The 25,792-nt window shown below is 46.8% G+C and overlaps 1 protein-coding gene across 29 annotated transcripts in view; it reads right to left on the bottom strand.

Annotated features, from left to right (window-relative positions):
• Positions 1–25,792, bottom strand: part of KCNMA1 (potassium calcium-activated channel subfamily M alpha 1) — a 915,613-nt gene that overhangs the window by 633,573 nt on the left and 256,248 nt on the right. For 27 of the 29 annotated variants that reach the window (XM_023737654.1, XM_023737655.1, XM_004383187.1 and 24 more), the window contains exon 2: positions 23,919–24,080. The exons of the other annotated variants lie outside the window; for them this stretch is intronic. In XM_023737654.1, the coding sequence (XP_023593422.1) occupies positions 23,919–24,080 (162 nt within the window). The remainder of the gene's footprint in view (positions 1–23,918; positions 24,081–25,792) is intronic. 29 annotated transcript variants of the gene reach the window in all.

Below are 25,792 nucleotides of genomic sequence, written 5' to 3'. Positions count from 1 at the left end.
TTGCTTTCTCCTCCAGCAAGAGACTTGCTGAAAGGGATCTAAGCAAAGTGCATGTGAGGATACACACATCTATTTCCTCATAGTGAGGGCCTGCTCCCTCTCCCACTCTGAAGGACAAAGATGACCCCTCGGAGATTCCTTCCAGATGTTTCACAAAAAGAAGAGGTAGGCCAAGAAAAAATGGCTGCTGGGTCCTTCTCTGCCTACAAAATGGAAACTTCTGCCCCTAGAGTAGGGAAGTGGCAGCCTGACAGGCACCAAGTGAGACAGGTCCTTACTGGGTATGATGGAAATGGCCTCCTCTTCAAAAGAAATGGGCTTCAAGAGGAGGCTGGTGTGCAGTAAAGGATGAACTCAGCAAGTCCAGTTGTCATACTCTGTTCATTACAAAGAAAGGTCTGGCCCTTGCCCAGTTCCTGGGAGGTAACCTCTAAGCCCTTAGAATATCCTACCTGATTGTCTTTAGCTACTTGGAGATCTTAAACCATGCCAGACAGTCTATGCTAACACGTGACTTATCGTAGTGGCTTGGGCCACACATCATCATCTTGAACTCTTAAAGGGCTAGAAACTAAGGTCAACCCTGTGGGCAGTCAACCATGTCTATGTGACCAATCTCCAATACAAACCCTGGACACCGAGGCTCGGGTGAGCTTCCCTGGTTGGCAATACTCCATGCATATTGTCATACATCATTGCTGACAGAATTAAGCCCTGTCCCTATGGCTCTACTGGGAGAGGTTAAGTGGAAGCTCACACCTGGAACTCTCTTACACCCTACCTTATGTGCCTTTTCCACTGCTGACTTTAACCTGTATCTTTTCACTATAATAAATGCAATCATGATTATAACAATTTTTTTGAGTTCTATAAGTCCTTCTAGCAAATCATTAAACCCAAGGGCAGTCTTGCGGATCCCTGAACACAGCTGGCATAGGCAGGACCTATAAGAGGGGTGTGGGGGGAGTCCCAGCCTCTTTCCCACCTTGACTGGTTAACCAAAAAACTTAGAGTTTTGTCAGTTTACAAAGAGTTTCAGGTCTTTATGAAGAACAAGTGTGAAAGTAACTGCCTTAGAAGATATCCCTTCTGGAGATCCTGGGACACAAAGGCCGTGCAGTCAGACTGCTGAACGCAAATCCCAGAAAGACCACACAGCAGCTATGCACCCCTCAGCAAGTCACTCAACCACTCTCAGCTCAGGTTCCCTCATGTGTAAAATGGCAATTATAACAGTGCCTACCTCACAGGGTAGGCGTGAAGATTAAATAAGGTAAGGTACACCAGGTGCTTCACTCAGGGCCTGGCTCATGGTGAAAAAAAACCAAACCAAACTCGTCGGCAACAAGTCCATTCTGAATCATAGAGACCTTATAGGATAGAGTAGAACTGCCCCATAGAGTTTCTAAGGAGCGACCGGTGAATTCAAACTGCCAACCTTTTGGTTAGCAGTCAAGCTCTTAACCACTGTGCCACCAGGGCTCTGGCTCATGGTGAGTCCTCAATAAATGTGAGAAGCCATTACTGGCATGTGGAATTTTCTTTAAATGAGTATTTGCCCTTTCTAGTGCCTACAGTAGAAGATGAGCCTCCAATCCTAGGGCTACAAAGACAGAGGGCCTTCAAGCTCCTTTTTACTGAGCTCGAAGAAGTCCCCAGGGGTTAAACTCCTTAACCTGAGGAAATACATCATAGTTCTGAAAGTGCTCTGAATTCATTCACTTAGAGCAAACACTGGGTCACCACAGCCCAAAGTGCCCCTGGAGGCAGAGGGCTATGAGAATAAAACGGCTTGACTCACCCTACCAAAGGGGATCATCTCACTGAGGACCCAGGTGAGGTGGTGAGTGATGTCCTTTTTTTGCATCCCTGTGTTTGTGCCTCCTCATCACACCACTCCCATCTCACAAGGGTCTGAGGCTTGGAGCACAGGCTCAGGTAGGAAAAGTTTAAGACACTTGCTTTTGTCTTGACTCTTCAGAGAGGATTTATTTTTTGCTAGGGTGAGGGCCAGGAGACCTGGTGGCACAGTGGTTAAGAGTTCGGCTGCTAACAAAAAGGTCAGCAGTTCAAATCCACCAGCTGCTCCTTGGAAACCCTATGGGGCACTTCTACTCTGTCCTACAGGGTTGCTATGAGTTGGAATCTGCTCAACAGCAATGGGTTTGGTTTGGTTTAGGGTGAGGGCCACAAAGTTGATGAGATGACCCTAAGTTCTCCATTTTCCACCTTCAGCTCAGTGGAAAATATGGTGTCTCTCTCCTGCCATATGCATTCAGGAAAATGACCCTGGCTCTAGAGTCTGGAGACCTGGCTTAGATATACTGTCACTACTGACTTGTTGTACCTCATAACACAAATGACATACCCTCTCTAACTCTTAGCTTCCACGTTGCAAGGGGAGATCTTAATTCCAGGTCTTGTTACTTTCAGGGTATTTGAGATGTTCAAATGCACAGAAAGATAGTGTATGAGAGAGCACCTTGATGAGTATAAAGCACTGTATACAAATACAAAGCACTGTTATCATCATAATAAGCCAACTAATCTATGGCCATCACTTGGCAGGAAAGACCTAAGTAATTACATGACAGAATCATTAGTCACTGTAGGAATGTGTGTGTGATGTTCTCAATGACAGCTCTTCACCCCCATCTTCTGATTCCAGTTAAAAGCCTTATTCCATGGGCCCCACATGTCCATTTGTTTTCAGTGTTCAATTAAAACATCAAGGGGAGATGCTGATGACACCCTTGGTAATTGTCTGGTTTCTATTCAGAAGTTCTTGGTTCACAAGCATTAAGCACCTTCCACTTGATGTTTGGAGAATAACAAGGCTTTCCCCTGACACTGTAGAAAACGGTGTCTGTTTAACAATTTCTGTGTTAAACAGAGTAATAAATAACCAGGCAGACAACAGACCAAATAAGACCTTCTCTACACAACCAGTTAAAAGGGAATTGGAAGCCTTCCCCTCGCTCCCATCAAGGACCCCTATCCGAGAGGAACAGTAGTCTTAGAATATTCTTCTAATACTAATTAAGCCTAAAAAGCAGCTTATGTTATTATAAAGAGAAAAATAGTATTCAACCATTTGTAATTTAAAAATTGGAGCATAAAACTCTTCTACCCAACCAGCAATGAGAACACCCTGGAATTATTTTTCATGGGCATTTAAGGGTAACTAATAGAGACAAAGGGAAAAATAAAGAAAACAGGTGGGTAAACATATAGGACGTGCAGAAGGAGAAAACAGGAGTGATAGGAAAAAAAAAAAAAAACAGAGAAGAGACAAAGAAGGCTGCCACAACACAGACATAAAGGGAACATCAGAGACATATGTGGGCAGGAAAGAAAACTTGAAAAGTAAGCAAGCAAACAACACCACAAGACATAAAGAGAAACCTTCACAAAGGAACATCTAATTTGCAGAGATTATCACTAAAAGCTTTTAAAGCAATGTTGCATATTTACAACAGGTGTGAAAGGGTATGTTGCCTCTTGGCATCTGCTGAAAAGGTTTCACTGGAGCTTCCAGACTAAGACAGACCAGGAAGAAAGGTCTGGTGATCTACTTCCAAAAATCAGCCAATGAAAACCCTATGAATCACAAGGGAACAATGTCTGGTCCACAAACAATCATGGTGAAGGCACAGGACTGGGCAGCATTTTGTTCCACTGTACATAGGGTCATGTGAGGCAGGGCCAACTTGAAGGCAGCTAACAACAACAATCACCTAATGGAGCCAAATTATTATTTCAAGATGTAATCAATACACAAATTATTAAGAAGATACTTTATATTCTTCTTTTTGTACAAACATTTTGAGATCTGGTGCGTGTTTTAGACTGATAGCACATCCCAGTTCAGATCAGCCACATTTCATGTGCTCAACAGCCACATGGGGCTAGTGGCTCCCACAGTGGATAGTTCTAGAACTTCTCAGGCTGTGCATGCTCAGCCAGCTCATAGGCAACCCCAGGGGACAGTGACAACCTGTACGTTTATGAAAGGTACCTACGTCAGCATCAGTTTTCTGGGGCTATTTGTGACTCACCGTAGGACCCTAAATGGTCTCCAACTCTAGGGGTTCTAGATCGGCATCTCTAGTCCCCAGGGATCTCCAGCATCACACTGACAACACAAAGCGTGGGGCATACAGGTGAGCTTTTCCTAGTGGAGCAAATCTTGTACCTCCGGCCACCCAGCTGTAGGTTCATCTCCAAACAGAGACAGCGACCTCAGCAGTGGAGGCAGCCATGGCACCAACACAGTCACTGCCGGGTGGTGGCAGTAAGAAATAAACACAGGCCTGTATAGACAGAGGGATGCATGTGTGCAGGGTTTGAGGCAAGCAGTGGTGGCCATGGAAACCAGTCAGCCTCACTCCAGAGTTTTCCCTGGCACCTTGATCATTTGGGGGCTGATGAGGCCCAGCAGAGAAGCACTGTGCCTGTACCTATGGAAACCTTCAAAACGGGCCCGTTATGATAAAAGGAGATCAAAGAGGGAGTCGTTAGGAACCTTTTCCATCCGTGGTCATATCCACCTTTTGTCCTGGTATTACCCAAAGGAGAAGAAAATAAAGTCAACCCAGGTGCGGAGAGAAATGGCTCGAGGGCACACAGGTATGATTATAAGGATAAGGTGGCTCCCAAAATCGCAGCAATGAAACTGCCCCATCTGTCCACCATAGTAAGTGCTTTACTAGACAAATGGTTATGGTTTCAGGGTTTTGCCACTTGTCCAACCCGACTTAGATTCCATTCTCTGTGGCGTTGATATTCTGGGTTGATATACTCTTCTTGGAACCATCTGTCTTTGGTATCTCCCAATTCACTCTTTCCCACGGTCACTTTTGAATGAGGAGCACTGTCGTACAATGAAAGAACCTGGGTCACTGAGTCCGACGAACACAGGTGTCAACCCAGCCCTGATATTTATCAGACGGACGTTCTTAGGTAAGGTATTTAAAATTCTGGGTGCCTTGGTTTCCTCATTTGTAATATGGGGATAAGAACAATGTTTAATCTGTGTCTTCCACACAGTTATAATCACAATAACACAGTTATTAACTTACATCTTTTATCTTTCCCCCTAGACTGTGAGCCCCTTAGAGTAGAGACTGTACCTCATTCCATTTCATCATCAACTACCACCAAGCAGAGCCTCGTACTTCCAAACGCTCAATAACTATTGATGACAAAGTGCTTTCACACGTATTCACTCTTCCTTTTTTTTTTTTTTTTTTAATTTCATTCTCACAGCAATCCAGTCCAGGATTAGCTCAACCCAGTACAAGACAAAGGAGATTCTAAAATTAAAATAGGTTTCCTATTCCCAAGAAATTTACAGTTTACTCTGTTTAACACAAAAATTCATACAACACAGTCTGCACCCTCTACTGTTCTAAGTATTTTATAAATATTAGCTTATTTAATCCTCATAATAACCTTACGAGGTAGGTACTATTATTGGCCCCTGTCAGTGGCCCAAGGTCACACTACTAGACGGCAGAGCAAAAGTCAAACACAGTCTGACTGCACAGTTTGTTCACTTAATCATATGGAGCACTGTTATCTTTAACAGGGCAGGTAACACAGCCACGTGTACAATGTTAAGTGGAGGGTGTATAAAGAGTGGTGGACTATGAAGACCCTGCGCTGCCTCTTAGAGACGACGCAGGATGTGGACACACGGAGTGCATGGAGGAGAACAGAAGGAAGACTGTCTGGAAAGAGAGTGGGGCGGATGATGGTGAGCTCCGACCATCTGCCTAAGGATGTTGGGTTTAGGTCATGGGAAGCCACTGAAAGTCTCTGAGCTGTGAGGGAACCTAAGCAGAGCTGATTTGGGGAAGATTCATCTGGCAATGGCATGCAAGATAGGCTGAAGGGAGGAGGTGGGGCAAGTGGAGAGAGGGACACGCAGCTGTTACCATGGGTGAAGGAAGCGGTCACAGGGCCTAACCCAGGGCAGCGGAGAGAGGAGTATGGAGGGAAAATCCACAGGCCAGGATGCAAGATGCCTATACTAACTTCCCACCAAATCACTTGAACCAGAAACAAGTTCCAGGAGCACTCAGTGAGCACTTTCTTGGCCACCGAGACTGACACAGTGGCTCCCTGCAGCAGTGGTTCCCAGGGAGGTGAAACATGGTGTCCTCCTGGCAATGCATGGAAATGCAGGTAGGGCTTCGCCCACATCCAGCTGCATGTGGCCGGTTACTGAAGGCAAAATGGCAACTTCAGTCCTGACAAAGAATTCTGGCTACCGCGAACGTGAAAAACAGCCCAGTAAATCAAACTACAGTCCCGTCCATTATAATGCCCTATAAATCACAACCCCAGAATCTAAACCCAGCCTGATTCTTCCAGCTAATGGGGCTTTCTGTTCCAATTCCCACTACATTGGAAGGGAAGGAGCAAGAATTGAGGGATGGATAAGGAGTTTGGGAGTGAGTGATGGCCCAAACATGATTTGTCAGCCTTCTTCCAAGCTTTTCCAATTGCCTGGCAGCCTCTAACCGCGCCACTTTCGTATAAATCCTTTGAGAAGGTTATGTCTTCCATCAGAATGACACAGATGCGAGGGTGCAGGCACAATAGGTACACTCATAAAACTGGTAAAGAGAACTCTGCTTTGACAAAAGCTGGAGTTCTCCTTATTATTTATCTTTTATATCTGAAGCCCTGGAATCCCATTTTCATTTTGATGGAGGCTATAAAATCTTAGCAAACTTTTATGGCTCCCAGGACAAAGCCGAGGACTCTGCCCCTACTCTCACCCTGGAACTGTTGCAGACTTCTAAATTCAAGTCAGCGCAGACACTGCTTTTGGTCGGAGGCAAAATGAATTTATCTGTATAAGCACAGCCTTTAAGATGTGAGCATGAATAGCTGAAAAGATAAAACATTGAGGGAGAAAACAGGAAGAACTAGGAGGTGAGGCTTCCAAAGCAAGAGTGGAGATGATGACGCACCAACCCCCATCAAAAGCTTTTCACAGCAGTGCCGGGGGAGTGTGATGCGTGGAAAGGCATCTGCAGAGCCTGGGGGGCTGGAACCCCGGGAGTGGACCACCGAGAAGGCACTGCAGTGGGAGGTTCGCGATCAATGTGTGCTCTGTGCCGAGAGAATTCTGAGAGTGGACATAACAAATGGGAAAATTGTGCTTACATTTCTGTTTGTCTGGAGAATCAGTGTGCCTCTGAAATCCACCCCCTCCACTTCTCCACACACTAAAGAAAGTCTCCAGATGGAAAAATTTAAAGTCAGGCTGCAGTATGAAAAGAGAAAAAGAAGGCTTACACAGGAAGCTGACATATTGCTGCTCGTGAGATCTAACTTAGGGAGCTGAAAAATCGAATGCTAGACAGATTGTCAGGGGACGTGGGTTCTAGTTCATATGCTGACTGTGTGACCTTGGGCAAGTCACTTCACCATTCCAGACCTCAAACATAAAGTAAACATTAAGGGAAATGATCTGGAACAGAGATAGCTAAGGCATAAACAACACTGGTACTGCCACTCCCCAAGCCATCACTCACGGCAGACATCACTAATCAATCACAGCACTCTTAACAGCAGAACCCTGATTACTCTTTGTTGTCGAGCCTTGAATCTTCAGCACAGTATTCTCTGTAGTCGTTGTCAATCAATCAGAATAGACCCAGGAGATAAACTTCTTCACCATCGCTAGACTAGATCTCTTCTAATCCTTGCACACTACAGCTATAAGATTCTGCATGTCATGTCTAATCTAATTATAGCACCCTTACCTAAGTTTTAGAGGGAGTGGTAGTGCAGTGGTAGAATTCTCACCTTCCATGTGGAAGACCCGGGTTCGATCCCTGGCCAGTGCACCTTATGCACAGCCACCACCCATATCTGTCAGTGTTGGCTTGTGTATTGCTATGACGCTGAACAAGTTTCAGCAGAGCCTCCGGACTAAGATGGACCAAAAAGAAAAGCATGGTGATCTACTTGCAAAAATCAGTCAGTGAAAACCCTATGGATCACAACAGTCCAATCCAATTGTGCATGGGTTGCCATGAGTCAGAGGTCGACTCAATGGCAGCTAACAACAACAGCTAAGTTCTACCTCTGTTCTGTCTTCTCTTTGGCCTTCTTTGCAAGTCTTAGTAGCCAAGGACAGGCCTTAAAGGAAAAAACTGGTATGAAGGCTCTTCACCGAAGCTCATATCTGAAGCTCCGAAAGTGACTTTGTACAGTTTTCTTCAGCCCTTTTACCTTGGGTTCCTCCTTCTGCTAAAAAGCTCCTCCTGGGATCCATGTCCCCTTTGCCCTAAGAATTTCATCAAGGTAAAGAATTCTATTCATTTTCAAATGCTTTGAGATCATAGAATAGAAGACAGCCTGGGGAAGTTCAAAGGCATTTAATAATTACCTTTGGTTCTTCTGAAAATTATTAAAGAGCCTAGAATTAGAAATTCAGATTTCTTCCAGATCCCAGAGAACAAACAGCTCTCTTGTAAATGGCTTAATATGTCTGTTTCATGTATACATAATTATCTTTCAGGACAGTGGATTGTTTTCCATGTCATTTTGCATCTCTAAAATAGATGACCTATGGCAAAAGGATTGGGATCCAAGGTCTGACAAAATCTGCAGCAGAAATAATTAGCACTAGAGGCTGTTTCTGACAGAGAGTTAAATGAAAGAGAATCAGCTTACTTATTTATTTCTGCTCTCTCTATCTAGATCTCTCCATCTCAGCCCGGGGAAGGGGAATTGCATCTTTCAGTGCTGGAAGGCAACTTACTGAATTGCCTCTCTATGAGGTTTGTACCGGAGAGGCAACCCTTAGCCCCCAACACAGTGGTTCCCTCAGGGCTAGCTGCTATGGAAACCTGCTTCAGCACTGAAACTTTCTGGTGGAAACCACCAGATAAACCCCACTGGTTTGCAAACTGGGCACAAGGGCAGAGAAGCAGTAATATTTCTGTAATTTAACATCTAGGAAAGGGCCCAGCTCTTGCTCCTAAGGATATGAACCACTTTGGCTTAAATCATGTTCATTAAATTGAAAACACTTATAATAGGCATCCAATTGAGGGTTTCTTATGGTGGTTGTTTTTTACATCATCTAAAAAGTTAACCTAAAATTAAGCCTCATTTAGGGAACTTCTATGATGCTCCACCCACGAATCACCTATAGCATTCAGCGCCTCCCTGAAAATGTAGGGGCTACCCTGGCTGCTCTCTGGCCACTTTGCCCCATAAATAAAAAATGCCACAGTGACATCTCCTCGCTCCTCAGCCCCTCCAGGGTGCCTCTGCTGGTTATTAGTTTAAATAAACGCATCACTTACGAGTTGTTGAGCTGCTGCTGCCCCCAGAAGGGGAATGGGTTTTCAGGAATGAGACAGACTTGCTTCAGCAGCGGCTCCATCAAAGCAATGCAAATAGCAAAGAACAGAGGAAAACTGCCAGGCTGGGTGCTAACCAAGCTACCATGTTAGTACCAAATCGGAATGTGATCCCCTCAGAGGTTTCTGACTGCATGAGGTGAGGACGGTTCAAGGAGAGGAACCCGAGGCTGAGATGGTTTAAAGGAAATCAGCTCCTGGGGGGACAGCAGCCTCCTCCCAAGGAATCCCACTTCCACCACCTGCACAGCCACAGGCAGGCTCCCTCTGCCTAGATGCCTCCCTTCTCCTCTGCACATTGAGATCCACCCAGAAGGCGGTCAGGAAGGAAAAGAAGGGCAGGAGATGAGTCAGAGTCAGGGGCCACTTCACACAGGGCCTTGTAGGCCATGGTAAGAGTTTTATATCTTATTCTACAGGGAACACAAAGCCAGTGGAGGGCTAAGCAGGGACTCACTTGATCTTATCTTGCTTCTCTCCTAGGAAAGAACTATTCTTTCTCCCTTTGCAGCTCTCTTAGCGTCTAGCACAGTGCTAAGCACACAGTAGGTATGCAGTCAACTCTCGCTGTCTTTGCTAATTTAAAAGCAGTAAACAACAAACCAACCAACCAACTAGTTGCTGTCAAGTCGATTCCAACTCATGTGTGCAGAACAGAACTGCCCATAGGGTTTTCAATGGCTGTGACCTTTTGGAAGTAGATTGTCAGGCATTTCTTCTGAGGCGCCTCTGGGTGGATTCAAACAGCCAACCTTTCAATTAGTAGTTGAAAGCTTAACTATCTGTCCCACCCAGGGACTCCAAGAGCAAGAGCGGTAAAGGGAATGAGAAAACACAGAGACATTTTGAGCAGCAAGGGATCTGAGAGACAAACTTCTGCTACCCCCTCATATTAACCATGGAGACACCAAGGCCTTGAAGAAGAAATGATTTGTCCAAGCTCACCCAGAAAGGTCATGGCAGAGCCAGAATTAGAATCCACTTTTCTATTGACCACAATTCCTCAGATAAGAAGTGTTTCTCATCCCGAAGGCAGAGAGGGTTAGGAGCTGGTTGAATGGACATGGGAAATCAGGTGCAAAAAGGAGAAGTATGCTGTCACAGTATAGGGAGAGCAACTAGGGTCACATAACAATGTATGTATAATTTTTGTATGAGAAACTAACTTGAAATGTAAACTTTCACTTAAACTACAACAATAAAACAAACAAAAAAAGTGTTTCTAATCTCTACTCTCATCTCCCAAGTTGATCTGAACACCAACACCGATTCCCAAGGCCCAGAGAGATAACACGGTATGAAACCAGGCAAGTAAACTGCTTCTCTCTTTCTGATGGTCTGAGCCTTCTTCCTGGAGAGATCTAAGGAGGCTGAGAAATCAAGCTGCTCAGAGGGAGACAATGACCCCAGTACAGCTTCCCCAGGAGGCCACGCAGGTGGCTGTGGGATTAAGCAGCTCCTGAAAACAATAGCTTCCCTTTGCAGGAAGTTATTTTCCACCCCTGGGGCTGAAGGGCAGGCAGACATCTCTGTGAGGGCCTGGCTGATATAATTAGCTCCGGACAGACTCTCCAACCAATGTGGTCACCACCAGGCCTGCTTTAGAACAACACACAAGGAGAATGGTCTGGATCCCTCCCAGTAGGATTCCAAACCCTCCTGTGCCAGTCAGATCTCAGAGGCTGGCAAACCCAGCAGGCTATGCAGCACCCAGGAAGCCAGGCTTTTCCTATGAAATGCTGCCTTTTTGTCATTCAGCCTCTGTTTCAAGCTATTTTTAGTGCTCAGTGAAGACTGGATTTGAGGGACAGTAGCGTAGGGAAGGGGTCTTCTTTTCCTCTCTCTTTTGCAATAAACTGTTCCCTATTACCCTCAGGGTCGCAATGAGTCAGAACGGACTCAGTGGCAACAGGTTTGGTTTTTTGGTTTATTACCCTTAGGACAGTTGCTTCACCAACACCCACCCAAAAAGGCGAGTAAATAAGTGAATGAATGAATAGAAAAAAAGGAAAATGGAAAAGACGTCAAAATTCAGCCTCTTTACTAAAACACAGTCTAGGAACAGTTCTAGAAAGGCAATGGTTTCTCCCCTTCGGGTTAATCTGTTGGCTCCTGGGTTTTTCTTGCCCGTGGAGAAGCCAGTGTGCCCCAGTCCATTTACTCTCTGGATTAACCTAATTCCAATAAACACGGAAGGCCCGAGGTCTGCTTGCTCAGGGAGGAGGTGTGTGAAGGTTGAAAGGTGACTTTCACTGCCCCAGGGAAGGTCCCTGTCCTTGCAATCTTGTGACCTGGAAGCCAAGCTTCCCTTCAGAGAGGCCCCTGACTTCTCGCCTGCATGCTTTCCATTTCCACACAAGGCCAATCTCATGAACTAAAATTAACCAGATGAGCCAAAAGATAGCCCTGGTGCTTCAGAGGCTTGGGGGCATTTAATTGAGTTTCTGAGTGCTCTGATTCCTTAAGAAAGAGAAAGAAGCAACTGTCATGTCCCAGTTCCCTCGTTATTCAAACAGGAGAGAACATTTTTACAATAAAATATTTAGGGCAAATGGTACATTTCTGTTGTTGTTGTTCCCTCAAAGTAGCTAGTTTTTCTGGAAAAACCTCATTCTGGACCCAGACCCTAAAAACGGGGCTTCCACCACACCAAATTGGGATGTTTGGGGCCTGCAGGCACGAGTCAGCCTGCCTCCTCCTACACATAGCCTAGTAAACTAAACTTGGAAACACCAGCCCGCCTATGCTCTTGAGTGTGACTTGCTGATCACGTGCTCACCAGCTCCAACAAAGGCTGACAGTTTTGTCATCCTCTTCTCTATTTTTGAGTCTCCCTGCTAAGCAAGCTTTCTGGAAGATGGAATAAGGAGGGTATCCATCCATCATGATATTTTTCTAACAAATAACCAGTTGCTGTCGAGTTGACCCCAACTCATGGTGACCCCCATGTGTGTCAGATAACTGTGTTCCACAGGGTTTTCAGTGGTTGGTTTTTCTTAAGTAGATTGTCAGGCCTTTCTTCCGAGGCACCTCTGGGTGGACTCAAACCACTATTTTGGCTGGCAGCTGAGCTTATTAACCCTTTGCACCGCCCAGGGGCTCCTTCTGACAAATAAAGCCCCTAAACCATCAGCATCCTCTGATGGCCTTCAGGAAAAGTTCTGTAGGAAAACTCTTCTCCCAGGTGAGACACCGACAAGGTGGCAGGCTCCAAATGCAGATCCCATTTCCTACAAAGCCTCCAGGGGGTGCCAGCTTTTACTGGGAAGGAAGGAAGGAGGGAGTCACCATTAGACATATAATCACATCTGCTCAGGGCCTTTGGGTCCAGCTGCAGGAATGTACAGGAATAAGGGATGATATGGGTTCAGGATTAGAAGAGCTGAGCTCCCAGGCCTGCCCAAGGCCCAGCTATAATCAAGTCACAGCTCTGATTATCACTGAACTCTACTTCAAAAACCTCATCACCCAAAACCATCTGAGCAAAATGCAAGCATAACATTCACATGCTCAACACTTTAGGTGATTTCACTGTGGAAGAACCAACATATACCTAATGTCTCGAGCAGTGTCTGACACCTACTAGGTGCTCAAGGAATATGTGCTGAAGAAAAATGGTGGCTAGCTCAGAGGAGCCGCCTCACATGATGGTAGACTCTATTGTGTCCTTATCTTCGGATGGCTTAGCACACTTTCTGGCACCCTTTCAATGAACTTGTAGTCACTGCCCGCCAACACTGATGTTAAGCCCTTCTCCCCATGCACTGGTCCTGGTGCCTTCTGGAAACCAGCCCTGTCTCTGACCTGTCAGCCTCACCCCACATCCAGGGAGAACCAGACACAGGGACCACATTAAGTGCTCTTGACCCTCTGTCCACAGGACTCATCTGTCATCCTGCCAAGGATTTCCCGCGACACACAATATACAGCTCCCAGGGAGAGCCCAGCCTGCCCATCAGCCCCCAGCCAGTTCAAGGAGGCTATGGGAAGTAAAAATTTCCTGGCCAGATTGGCAATGGTGAGTCAGGCTGGCGTGAGCCAGCTTCAGTGAGGACAGAGCCTGGACGCGCCTACATTAAGTGTGGACGTGAAGTGAGCACCGCCAATGGGCTGGCCCACCAGGGCCTGTCTGGGATACCTGGACCCCTTCCAAACAGCCATGCCCAGAGCCAGTCTACACTCTCAGAGGACGTCTGGGTCTGGTGAGTCTGAGGGCTGCTCTCATCTCTCCCCATGGGAGGATTTATTCTCTACTCCCTGCCCATTTTTTCCAGGGCATGGCGACCAAGCTCACAGGGACAATAACAAAAACAACATTAATAGCTAATGCTTACAAAGCACCAGCCAGGTAATAGGCACCCTTCTAAACATTCTACATGTACTACCTTACTAAGGAGCCCTGGTGGTGCAGTGGTTAAGAGCTCGGCTACTAACCTAAAGGTCAGCAGTTCGAATCCACCAGCCACTCCTTTGAAACCCTATGGGGCAGTTCTACTCTGTCCTATAGGGTTACTATGAGTCGGAATTATCTCGATGGCAATGGGTTTACCTTACTAAATCCTCACAACTACCCTAAGAGGCAGGGACTATTATTATCCCCATTTTAAGGATGAGAAAACTGAGGCACCAAAAGGTAGAGTAACTCATCCAAGGTCAAACACCTAGAGAGTGGTGGAGCTGGCACTCGGCAACCTGACCTTAGAGGCTAGGTTCCTAACGGACAGCGGCCCTCCAAGTCCTAAGGGCCACAGCATCTCCTTCCCATGGATGCATCTCCAGGGAGAGAGGAAAAGCAGCAACTGGAAATTTAGCAGCTTGAGCTCTTACCCACTGCGCCACCAGGGCTCCAATGCTCAGTCTTCCTGGTTAGTTCCAATCAATTGAGAAAGACACACAAAAAGCCAGGCAGAGGTCAAAAGAGAGGAGAAGCTCTAGTTCAGACACTGCTGGACTGACAGAGGGGCAGGGCTCCTACCTCCCAACCCCCAACAGAGAAGCTGAGATGAAAAGAACAGAGCCAAGGGCGGACCTGCAGGAAGGCGGGCTTGGTCTGCTCACTGCCCAGATTCTGGAAGGTCATGCTTTATTTGTTAGGCACCCACTGACGGCACCCACTGACTGTGTGCTAAGTTCAGTTCTGTGTGCCGAGAAATACCAATAAACGAATGCTGGCTGGATAGACGGATACACAGACATAGATGAGTGGTTGATCGTGCCCCCATAAAGATATATTCAAGTCCTAATCCCCTGTACCTGTGAATGTGACCTTCTTTGGAAATAGCATCTTTAGAAATGTAATTAGTTAATATGAGGATTATAGTAGAGTAGGGTGCGCTCAATCCAAAGTGACTGGTGTCCTTACAAGAAGAGGCAATGAGACACAGAGACAGAGGCAAGACAGCTAAGTGGAGGTGGAGATGGAGGTGGAGGCAGAGACTGGAGTGGGTGCATCTACAAGCTAAGGAACACCTGAGACCACCAGAAGCTGGAAGCGGCAAGAAAGGATCCTCTGCAAGAGAGAGTAAGGCCCTGCCTACACCTTAATTTTGGCCATCTAGCCTCCAGAACTGTGAAAGAATAAATGTCTGTTGTTCTCACCACCCATTTGTGGTACTTTACATAGCAACCCTGGGACAGACGGATGAGTCAGAAGGAGAAAGAGGCACCCCAGAGGAGAGGGCAACAGCAGCAGAGGCACTTGCCCCCAGAACCCAGAATGGCCAGGAAGAGCACACTGCTCCTGGGTCAGGCAGCTCATCCTCTCTCTAGAGTGCCAGAGGACTGATTCCTGAAACTCTCCTTCGCTTCTGCAGCAGTCCTGGTGAGGCCTGAGGAGCCAACACATCAGCTAATAAAATTAACAGCTGCTCTTTACAGAATGCGCTGAAGAAACCCAGCACTCAGCACGTGGGGCCTGCAGACCAGCAGCCGGTGCGGCTGGGGCTCCTGGATGCAGCCTCAGACCAGGAATCTCCTCTGGGGTAAGGATTAGACTCTCTGAGCTGTCTGTTGGGGTCTGGGATGCAGGAACCGCAGGAGATGAGAGACTTCCTGAAGTAGGTGCCAGTCGGGGAGAAGTTTAGGGAGTGAGCTTGTACCCATTCCCAGACACCTTTACACTGGCCTTGGGAAGTGGAGATCCTTATGCTGAGCCCGGCTGGAAACCTGCCGTGGAACTTGGGGCCCCCCTGCCTCAATTAAATCTGACCGTGGAGAGAGGGGCACAGAGGACAGGGGCATGCCAATCTCCTAGGATGGTTTAATGTTTCCCAAACATCCACAGACGTTTCATGGCGAAAGGGTTCCCTGGTGGAATAAGAATGGAAAATGCTAGGCAAAACAAAGTCTTCCTGGTTTAGTACTGCAGGACTTCTCTGAGCTTTGTATGCTGATATGCATCGGCAAAAGCCTGAGGAGGGGATGAGAAACAAGGTCTGTTCTAGTTCCCAGGGAACCATTTTTATCCTAGAACATCTCTTGGATCTAGAGCTCTGTGGAACCCAGTTAAAGAAACACAGATGAATTCTAACCATCTGACAGCAACGGTACCACTGCAGGTGATCTGCCTCTCTTTGACTATCTCCAGGACAGGCAGCTCACTACCTCAATTAGCCTGCTGCTCAACTAATGACTTTTCTGACTTCCCACCCAAAGATCCTGGTCACAAAAAGCAAATCCAGTGCAATCTAGCGCATCTTCCGTCAGATAAACACAAAATACCATGTTTAACAATATAAAGAGTACACACCTTCTTTGACTTTTTGATTCATATCCAAAATAAGAACTTTGTATCTATGCACAGGATAAAGTGAATCACCATGATTATGTCCTGGAGGGAAATTGCCACATCGTTTCTTTAAACAGAAGCCTCCCTTAGAGGAGTTAAAACAAGCCAAATAAAATCTCAATTCACTCACACCAGCACAGATAGCAGGATATACCGGCTCAATATGAGGGCATTTTTAAATGGAAAAAAACAAAAAAACAAAACACACACACACACACACAGTCCTTGTGAGATGTCTGGTTTTCCTGCCACACAGGACATTGCTGATGATATAAGAACTTTATGGAATTTGCCTGAAATATAACAAAGTGGTGAGGAGACCGTAGATGAGAGGAGGAGAGGGTGGGATGGAAATGTGAGTTGTGTGTGAATTTGCCACCAGGCACCCACTGGGAAAAAACAAAAAAAAAAGTACAAGATGCTGATGAGAAATGTCACCAGCACGATGAGCCACCTAAAGGGAAGATGAACGCAATGCATGTCACATATGTGACTAATTGCAGGGCCCATGTGCACCCCCATTTCATCTAAGTGGTTCAATTTCACATACAACCAGCACAGCAGTCTAAGCACATCTATTTAACTCTATTGAACCAACAGGATTACTTCTATTTGAAGCATATTGGATACATATTTTCTATTGGGCCCTATGAGACAAGGATAAAATGACCCAGGCTCTGTATGTAATGTTAATGTAAAATGCCACACACGATATATCTAGGGAGATAAAGGGAGGACTGGAGTTTTCTTTCCTTACATGGGTAAATCATCCCCAAGACCCTAAAGCAAGCAGTGCATGTTTTCAGTTCGTAGAATTAGATGGGTATGTATCCTGGAGCAATGTTCAAATGTAGTAGCATGGGCATGTGGGGGAAATAACTAAAAGGAGTAATTCTAAGGGCCCCATCTTTGCTCAAGGGGCTGGTAGGTATATGGCGAGGCCAGTCTTTGAAGACAGCACAAAGCACTGAACCCGTAAAGGGGATAGCAGTACAGTCCAGGCAACATACACACTGCTTACACCTTGGGATGAGGTGCTGATAGGCCATGAGACATAGTCGGTTCTCCTGAGGAAGCGTTATGGTGTTGTTAGCTACCATCAAGTTGGCCCCCAACTCATGGTGACCCCATGCACAATGGAAGGAAACGGTGCCCAGTCCTGTGCCATCCCCATCACCGGTTGTGGATCAGACCACTGTGATCCATGGGGTTTTCATTAGCTTATTTTTCAAAAGCAGATTGCCAGGCCTTTCTTCCTAGCCCACGTAGCCTGAAGGCTCTGCTGAAATCTATCCAACATCATAGCAACACGCAAGCGTCTACTGATAGATGGGTGGTGGCTGCACATTAGGTGCACTGGCTGGGAATCTAACCCGCATGGAAGGCGAGAATTCTATAGATAGGCACTCTGCTATCAACATGGAAATGAACAAGAACACTCAGAAACAAGGTGGTGATATATATGCGGTGAGTCGGGGGGGTGTCCCTGTATTTTTCCCTGTGTCTATCTGTGTATCTATAACTTTCCCCATTATGAATTATGGTCCTCTGGAACTGTCACTCTTGTGTTATATGATACCTTCCTTCCTCTGCCTTTCAGTTTCTTTATCTGTAAAACAAGGGGGAGAACTAGAGCAGGAATCAGCTAACTATGGCCCACACAACAAATCCGGCCCACCACCTGTTCCTGTACATAAGTTTTATTGGAACACAGTCGCGTCTGTTCATTTACATATTGTCCCTGGCTGCTTCTGAACTACAAAGGCAGAGTTGAGTAGTCACGACAGAGGCTTATGGTCTGCGAAGCCTAAAATATTTACTATCTGGCCAATATTTACTAACTGCCATCCCTGAACTAGACTATCTCTAATTTTGATTTTGGCTTTTGATTTTGTAAAGAAGTACTGCCAAACTATAAAAAAAAGGCTTCTTTAGTTGTTTCTGCCCTCTTTATTTATATACTGCCTGATTCTTAAAAGGGATTGAATGTGGCTCACAAAAATGTAAGGAACACCTAACGGCAGACATGTCAAAGAGGAGCATAAGGACATCAGGGCAAAGGGAGGAGAGGAGAGGAGATGCAGCAGGTGGGCAGTGAACACACAGAATGCAAACCCTGAGGCCCTGCGTATTTTCAATGGGCCACCAACTCGGTTCCAAACAGCAAAAACAAAAAGAGAGACGTGATCCTGTTCCCAATTTAAAGTGTTCACTGGATGTTTACCAGGAGGAACACAAACAACTATGTATCCCATGAGTTTGTGCACAAAACAGGTAACAGCATGAAACGTAGTGAACAAGTCCTCAACAATACCACTCAGTTGGGAAATATCCCAATGACACTGACTGCCATATTGAAACGCCCTTGGTGTGGGCCAACTGTAAATTCCAAAGCGGAATTTATCTCTTGGTATTTTGCAAATCATCAAAATAAGCATGCATTACTTTTAATGTCAGAAATTTTTTTTAATAAAACAAAAGTAAGTAGTATCCCTGGAGAGCCTGGTGTCCATGTTGATACTGAGTCCCTCAGCTACATGCTCCAAGAGAAGGCACGGTCTTGCTGTTTTTGTGCAGCTGAGCCTAAGTGCCAACATGGGAGGCAAGGCAAAGACAGGCTATTCTGAGATCTGAAGCTGTGGGGTCAAGGAATTTTTATCACTTTGATGACAAGTCTCCAGGTGTTAACTATAAAAGAGCATGGGTGACCTGTGATTATCATTCATCATTGTTAATTGAGTTCTACAACTTTATATCTAGCTTATGAAATAATTCACATCCCTGGGTCTTGGTTGCTCCCTGCTTTGTCCTCGATGCATAGAACAGTGCATGGTGCATGTCAGGTGAGAAATAAACACTTACTGAATGAATAATGTGCTCACCTGAGAGGTCCTGAGGATCCAGACCAAAGGTGAGTCCACAGATAGTCTGAAGTCGTCTTGGTGAATCTGTCCCCAGTTGGGCCTTACCAGCTTTAGGATTCTCACCTGTGTCAGTGAGGCAGGTAAGAAAGGGGCCAGATGAGGAGGCCAAGCTCCTAAGCCATGCATCAAGAAAAACTAATTAAAAATTGAAAAGGGAAACTGAACAGCTGGGTGTCTAGTCTTGCTTCGGTCCCACTGTTGCAGGGCTAAACGTGAGGATGGCTCAAAACAAACACAGCTTTGGGTTCCGCACAGACAGAGCCGCTTTCTGCCCTGCAGCGTGACTTCCACACTCAGAGGAGGACCTGCCTTAGGCTCCTGGGGGAGAAGACGTCTTGATGGGAAACTCCTGGAACTCTGAGATGCCTGCTCTCTGTGTGGCAGCCCTCAGCTCTAAGGGGGCAAGAGTAGCTGGGGCAGGATTTTCTCCAAGAAGAAAGACCTTTGGAGACCAGAAGGCCTGGGAAGGCTGGGCCGTGCATGCAAACATTAAGAGAATCGGGCGAGGTAGGCTTCAGGCTCAGAGATGTAATATCAAAATGTCACAGCCTAAGTGACAGCTGGCAGTGGCTTAGAAAAGAAGAGGCTCTATCTTCGACTGGGAAGTGATGTCACAGAAAGAGCCCCGGAGAGGGAGTCAGGAGGCCCAAGGGTACCGGCCTGGCTCTGGCACTAGTGACTGCAAGCTCTAAGACAAGTCATCATCCTCTCTGGGCCTTGATTTTCTCAACTGTAAAACGGAGATGGATTTATTGATAAGACTAATTGACTTGCTTCCTTGTAATGAAGCCCTACAGTACAAATGCAATATGGGAGATACAGAACTAACAGGACATGGTCCTTGCCCTTCAAGCTGATCATACGGTATAAGGCCTAGCACAGTGGCTTCTTTACAAGAGGCTCTTGGTAATGTTATCAGCAGTAGGAGGGTTAATGCACTTGGCTGCTAACTGAAAGGCTGGTGGTTCCATTCCACCCAGAGGCACCTCAGTAATAGGCCTGGGGATCTACTTTGGAAAAATTAGCCACTGAAAACTCTATGGGCACATTCTACTCTGACACACATGGGGTCCCCATGTGTCAGAGTCAACTTGACAGCTACTGGGTTTTAGTATTTAGTGGTTTAGTATCAAGGTGGCCGTTGCATGTACTTAGCCCTATGCGTTCTACTTACACAATTTCACCCACGTCCACCTGCTCGCCTCCACCACGCAGCGTTGGCTCAGGCCTCGCCTCACCTGGACCACTGCAGTCACCCTGTCTCCTACTATCACCAGTGCCTGCAGCTCACTATCCAAACTGGTTCCCGGACCTCTGAGTTCCTGCCTCACCAAGTCAGTTCCTCTTTCCAACATCTCTGTCTGTAAAACAACCAGTCACGATCTGCTGTCCTCATAATCTCCTTTTCCTGCAAAAGTCTTCAGGGTGTCACTTAAAGACCCCACAAGCTATCTCCAGCCTACTTTCCCAGTCTGACCGCCCCTCCGATGCCTTTGTGTTTGCAGCCCTGGCACCTCACCAGCCAGCTCTCCACACTCTTCCCTGCTCAGGCTGTGCCCCCACCTTGAAATGATCTCCTCTCCTTGGACTTTTAAGATCTCATCTTACATTTCAAAGCTCGGCTCAAATGCTTTCTGTGTTAGTAGGTATTTTTCACAGCTTCTAGCCCACTAAGAGGCCCCTTTCTTGTTTTCAAGCTCATGTATATATTTATTTTTTATACCTTTTCTACCATACTTAAGGATTTCATAAAGAATGGGGCCTACAGCATACGCCCAGTTTATCTTGAAAGTTTCCGCCTAAGGACTTTCCTTGCTAGGAAGGCTTTCTCGATGCCTGACTCCTTACACACACTCACACACACATATTGCTTGTACTCAGTACAATCAGCCTCCAGTCACTCCTGCTACAACCTCCATACATGGTGGAATGGAATCAGAATCATCTCTTGTTTTCCACAACTCTGAAAGAAATGCCCAGAGTTGATGCTCAGGAACTGTTCGTTGATGCTGATAGAGGTAATTAGAATTGTCTACAATGGCCCCATGGAAGGAGCAGGGGCCGCGTTTGTGCATGGGATCTGTCATCTGCCCCTCACGCACCATCACCACTGTACAGAATGCGCAGCCTCTTTTTGTCCCACATGAATTCCAGACACAGAATTCAACAGCTCTGTAAGCTCCCCTCGCAGAACCCACGCATCTACAAGCACAAAAGAACAATGGAAGCTTTACTAGAGAGTCAAAGGGGGTACGAATGAGGGAGGTTCCACAGCAAGTCAACACGCCCTCATCAGACACTTCAGGGCTGCCAAGTCTCTCCTGGGCCAGCCCGACCTGGGTATTCCCCTTCTCTGTCTTCTCACCATTTTCTCTCTCCTCCTCCAAAATCCCAACTTTTAAATTTCTCCCCTTTCTATCACCAGCCATTTACATCATCCCAGCTTCATATTCCTGCTAGTCAGGAGACTCAGCAAATGAGTTGCTCAGTGAACAGAAGCCCGGTGCGGTGCAATGGATTACTTAACGTGGCCCTTCTAGCCATGGTCTTTGAGACTCACACACAATGACTGAGTGGCACTATGCAAATAAGGTGTACAGAACCTGTGAGGGTTGGGGTTATGTGTCGACTTGGCTGGGCCATGGTTCCCGGTACTGTGTGGTTGTCCTCTGTTTTATGCGTTGTGGATCCTGACCCCTACATGTTGATGAGTAAGGATTGGTTTACAGTGTGTCTTGGGTCACAGCCTTGAAGAGGGCATGACTCAAGCCCCACCCTTACTAAAGTTATGCCCCCCCCGGGGTGTGGCCTGCATCTAAGATACATGTGTGTGTCCTGGCGAGGCTCTCTCTCTCTCTGCATCTGGATCTCGAGTCCAGTTCATAATCAGTTGACCTCCCCAGAGGCCTGCTGTCTGAACTGCCGATTCTGAGATTCACCACCCTCCACAGCCCCTTGGGCCAGTGGCCTATTGTGTGACCTGATTCGCCAGTTTCCACAGCCTTATGAGCCAGCAGCCTGAGATCTCAACTGCTGGTTTGGGTTCGTCAGTCCCTGCAGCCACATGAATCAGGAGAAGCCTATGCCTAACCCAAGAATTTGGGACTTGCCAGCCTCCACAACTGTGTGAGCCATTTCCTCTATAGGTTCGTGAGTTCTGTGAGATGTTGCAGCAAACAAGGGAACCCAGAGATGGGAGGGAGAGTGCCGAGGGGAGAGGGAGTAGTTGATGTTAAAGATGATGGAGTGGTACAGCAGCTTGGAAAAGTTGGACATTTGGGACATCTTTAACCTCCACCTCATAGGAACCAGCTTTGTGCTGATCCTTATAACAGAAATTATTCGTTTATCTATCCTCCGTGAAGGCTGGCTGGCCACCACCTTTAGTGATCAAGTTTGGCATTCACTGTCTTACTCCTTTCCTCAATCAGTTTGTGAGAAATTTGTCCCAAATGTAACAAAGTTCTCCCCAAGAAGGGTTCCAATGAATGAAATTTTCATACCTCCTGACATCTACATTCACCTCCTCACTGCATTTTTGCCACAAATATCGTAGGTGAGGACACATACTGTCCTGTGTCCCTGCCTGGTCTTTGGTCCACATAGCCGTCAGGATATCCCTGGTCCTTCTGTCTATGAGACAAGTGACTCCTGACAGAGCCCCAGCTTCAGGCCCAGGAAGGACAGCCCACGCAAAACAGCTTCCAGAATCACCAGAAAACAATAAGAAATCACCCACAATGCAATATCGTTCTCAGGGAAACTCCTGACCCAGAGCAGATCCAAGAAAGTCGGTTGGCAAGGTGACTCCTGGGAAAAGAATCCACCTATTGCAGGACCACGGGCCTGGTTAGGGTGACCAACTCATCTCCATTTGCCCAAGATTCCCCAATTTTAACGCTGATAGTCCCATGCCCCAGGAACCCCTCAGTGCCAGGGAAACTGAGATGGTTGGTCACTGTTGGCTTGTCCCACCCACAACGCTTGCAAAAACCAGGGCTTACAAGGCCAGCCAATGACACCAAGAAGGTCCCAGAGAAGACAAGAAATGCAGAGAAGGGGCAGGATGAGCTCTGGCTGCAGACAGGCCTCAGAGACAACTAGTCAGGTATAAGGATGCATGAGCAACACTCTAAACATGGGTCAGGCAGCCTCAAGTAGGCTGCCCATGAGCTTCCCCATCAGGATAACTGAAGAATCCACTGTAAGCAGGACCCAGCTCACATAGGAAACTGCCCAAGAGGGGCTCTCTGCCTGGTGGCCATAGGACAACAGAACATTCCCATAAGGCACCAAACAGACACACACACACACACACACACACACACACACCCCACACACACACACACACACCCCACACACGCACACGTGCATGCATGCACACACACACACATGAGCTCTCAGAAGTTCCTGGATGATGTCTGGCATTTATGGGTCCCCTGCAGATGTGTGGGCACGTTTCCTTGCCCCCCTTCTCACCTCCATGATGGCGCAGCATGTGCACACCTGTTCTCCAGGTAGAGGAAGTGATCCACGTCCTCCCCACCAGACCCTCTCTGCCCATGGCTGGCCCACTCTTTCTGCCAATCCCTCCACAACCACAAGGCCACATGAAGCACCAGCTTAGACATGCACTGAGAACACAGCCTCTCCCCAGTGACGGCACAGAAACACTCGCTGTCCCTCATCCCCAACAGCCCGAGTCCCGGAGACAGCACAGAGAAGGCCCATCAAAGACATCACATCTCTATAAACAGAGCCATCAGAGAACAGACACCAAGCCCTCATCGTGAGAGCAGGGCACTGGGGACTCACCAGGACTCTGCCAGTCAGCGTCTGGGCTGATATCATCACCCCCGCCCAGTCCTTCACAGAGGTCATCCAGCCGACCTCGGCCGCCACTGCCTCTTCTTTTTCATCCACGGGCTTAAGAGTGCCATCGGCCTGGCTTGAGCCATTGTTAATCTTCTGGGTCTCCTGGCAACAGAGAGAACAAAGGTTAAGACACATGGACAAACTCGATTTTAAAAACATAACATACCCCTAAAGAATCAAAGCCCAACAGGATCCCCAGCCCATAGTGACTCCAGAATCACTATGTCTGTCCAGTGGCCCTAACGTGTGGCCAGCAAGCACATGGGTGTCAACGCAGAGCAAAGGGTTGGGTGTGTGCAAACGAGTACACGAGGGCCAGCAAGCACCTTGCATTTTACACAAGAAGAGGGGGCATGCACAATGATCCACACGCAGTTTGGACACCCCGGAGCATGTGCTACCCGTGTACAGATGCAGAGACGCCCCTGACACACGTGTAAGTGAGAAAGTGTGTACACGCCCATGGGAGTGCCATGATATCTGTATAGGTAGAGGGTGTGTCCAAAGCTATGTAGAAATGTGCTCTGAATAGTAGACCATATCATGTCTGGGAGGATGGAAGAGTATGGCTTTATTGTTTTAGTTTTTAAAAAGCTTTTCTGTTTTAAAAGAATATTTTATTTATCCTCTTTCAATATTTTTGTGAGAGAAAGAAGGATGAGATTACTCTTATCCCTTTTTAAAGAATATAATCCCAAAGTCCCAGAGAGAAAGCAGCCAGGCCAGACCCAGAGCAGCTAGGAGAGAGGTGTAGTGGGCATGCCGTGCCTTTGCCTGCCCAGGCTCATGACCCTTCTCATGACTGCACCCTAGGTTTCCTTTGAGGAAACTCCTATCTCAGTCTATGTGGGTCAAAAAGCACTTATGGCCACCATAGCTCCAGCCAGGACTGGGGACTGGCCAATCAGGCCATTAAACTCTTGGCAACAATTGGGCCAAGAGTGGTCACATGACCCACGCCAGCCCTAGGGGACTCGAGCCTGGGGCTTTTGCTAGGAAGGCTGGGAAAGGCAAACCGACGCTGAGAATGAAGCCCCGTTGAGGAAAGTACTGGTGTCACCATTTGAACACCTGGACCCAGCTGTGCCTGAAATCTACACCAGAACTTTTCAGTTACAGAACACAAGAAATGCCTCCTTAATTGCTTAAAATGTGCTAAGGAAACAAAGCTGACCTCATCAGATAACAAAGCCCCATACAGGCCCTAAATTATATGTCTTTGCCTTCTGTCCAGAACATTCTTCTCTCGTGGAGGGTCACAGCTTGCTCCCTCACCTCCTTCAAGCCTTAGCTCAAATATCATCTTCTCCATGAAACCCTTCCTAACTACCCTTTTAAAACTGCAACCCTGCCCTCCAACAGCATCACCTTTCCTCCTTTATTTTCTCCATAGCATTTAAAACCTTTACTGTACTCTACAGTTCACTAATTTCACTTACTGCCTGCCTCCCTCCACTAGACTAGAGCAAGCTCTATGGCGACAGAGATTTCTGTCTGTCTTGTTCACTGCTGTATCCCCAGTGCCTCAAAGAGTGCCTAGCATAGAATTGGCTCGATAAATATAAATGAATGAAATAAAGAAAGAAAAATGTTATGAGTATCAACCCCTCACTGGCTACAGGGCCTAGACTTAGAGAGTTGCCTTGTTAAATCTGAATTTCAAATCAACAACAAATAATTTTTTTCGTATAACCAGGTCTCAAATATTCCATGTTGTTGTTGTTAAGTGCCATCGAGTCGCTTTTTGACTTATAGCGAGCCCATGTGCCAGAGCAGAACTGCCCCATAGGATTTTCTACCTTGTAATCTTTAGG

Source organism: Trichechus manatus, unplaced genomic scaffold (genome assembly GCF_000243295.1).
Source record: "Trichechus manatus latirostris isolate Lorelei unplaced genomic scaffold, TriManLat1.0 scaffold00106, whole genome shotgun sequence".
NCBI classification, from domain to species: Eukaryota; Metazoa; Chordata; class Mammalia; order Sirenia; family Trichechidae; genus Trichechus; species Trichechus manatus.
The sequence above is the reverse complement of the archived record's forward strand: the minus strand, read 5'-3'. Positions and strand labels throughout refer to the sequence as shown.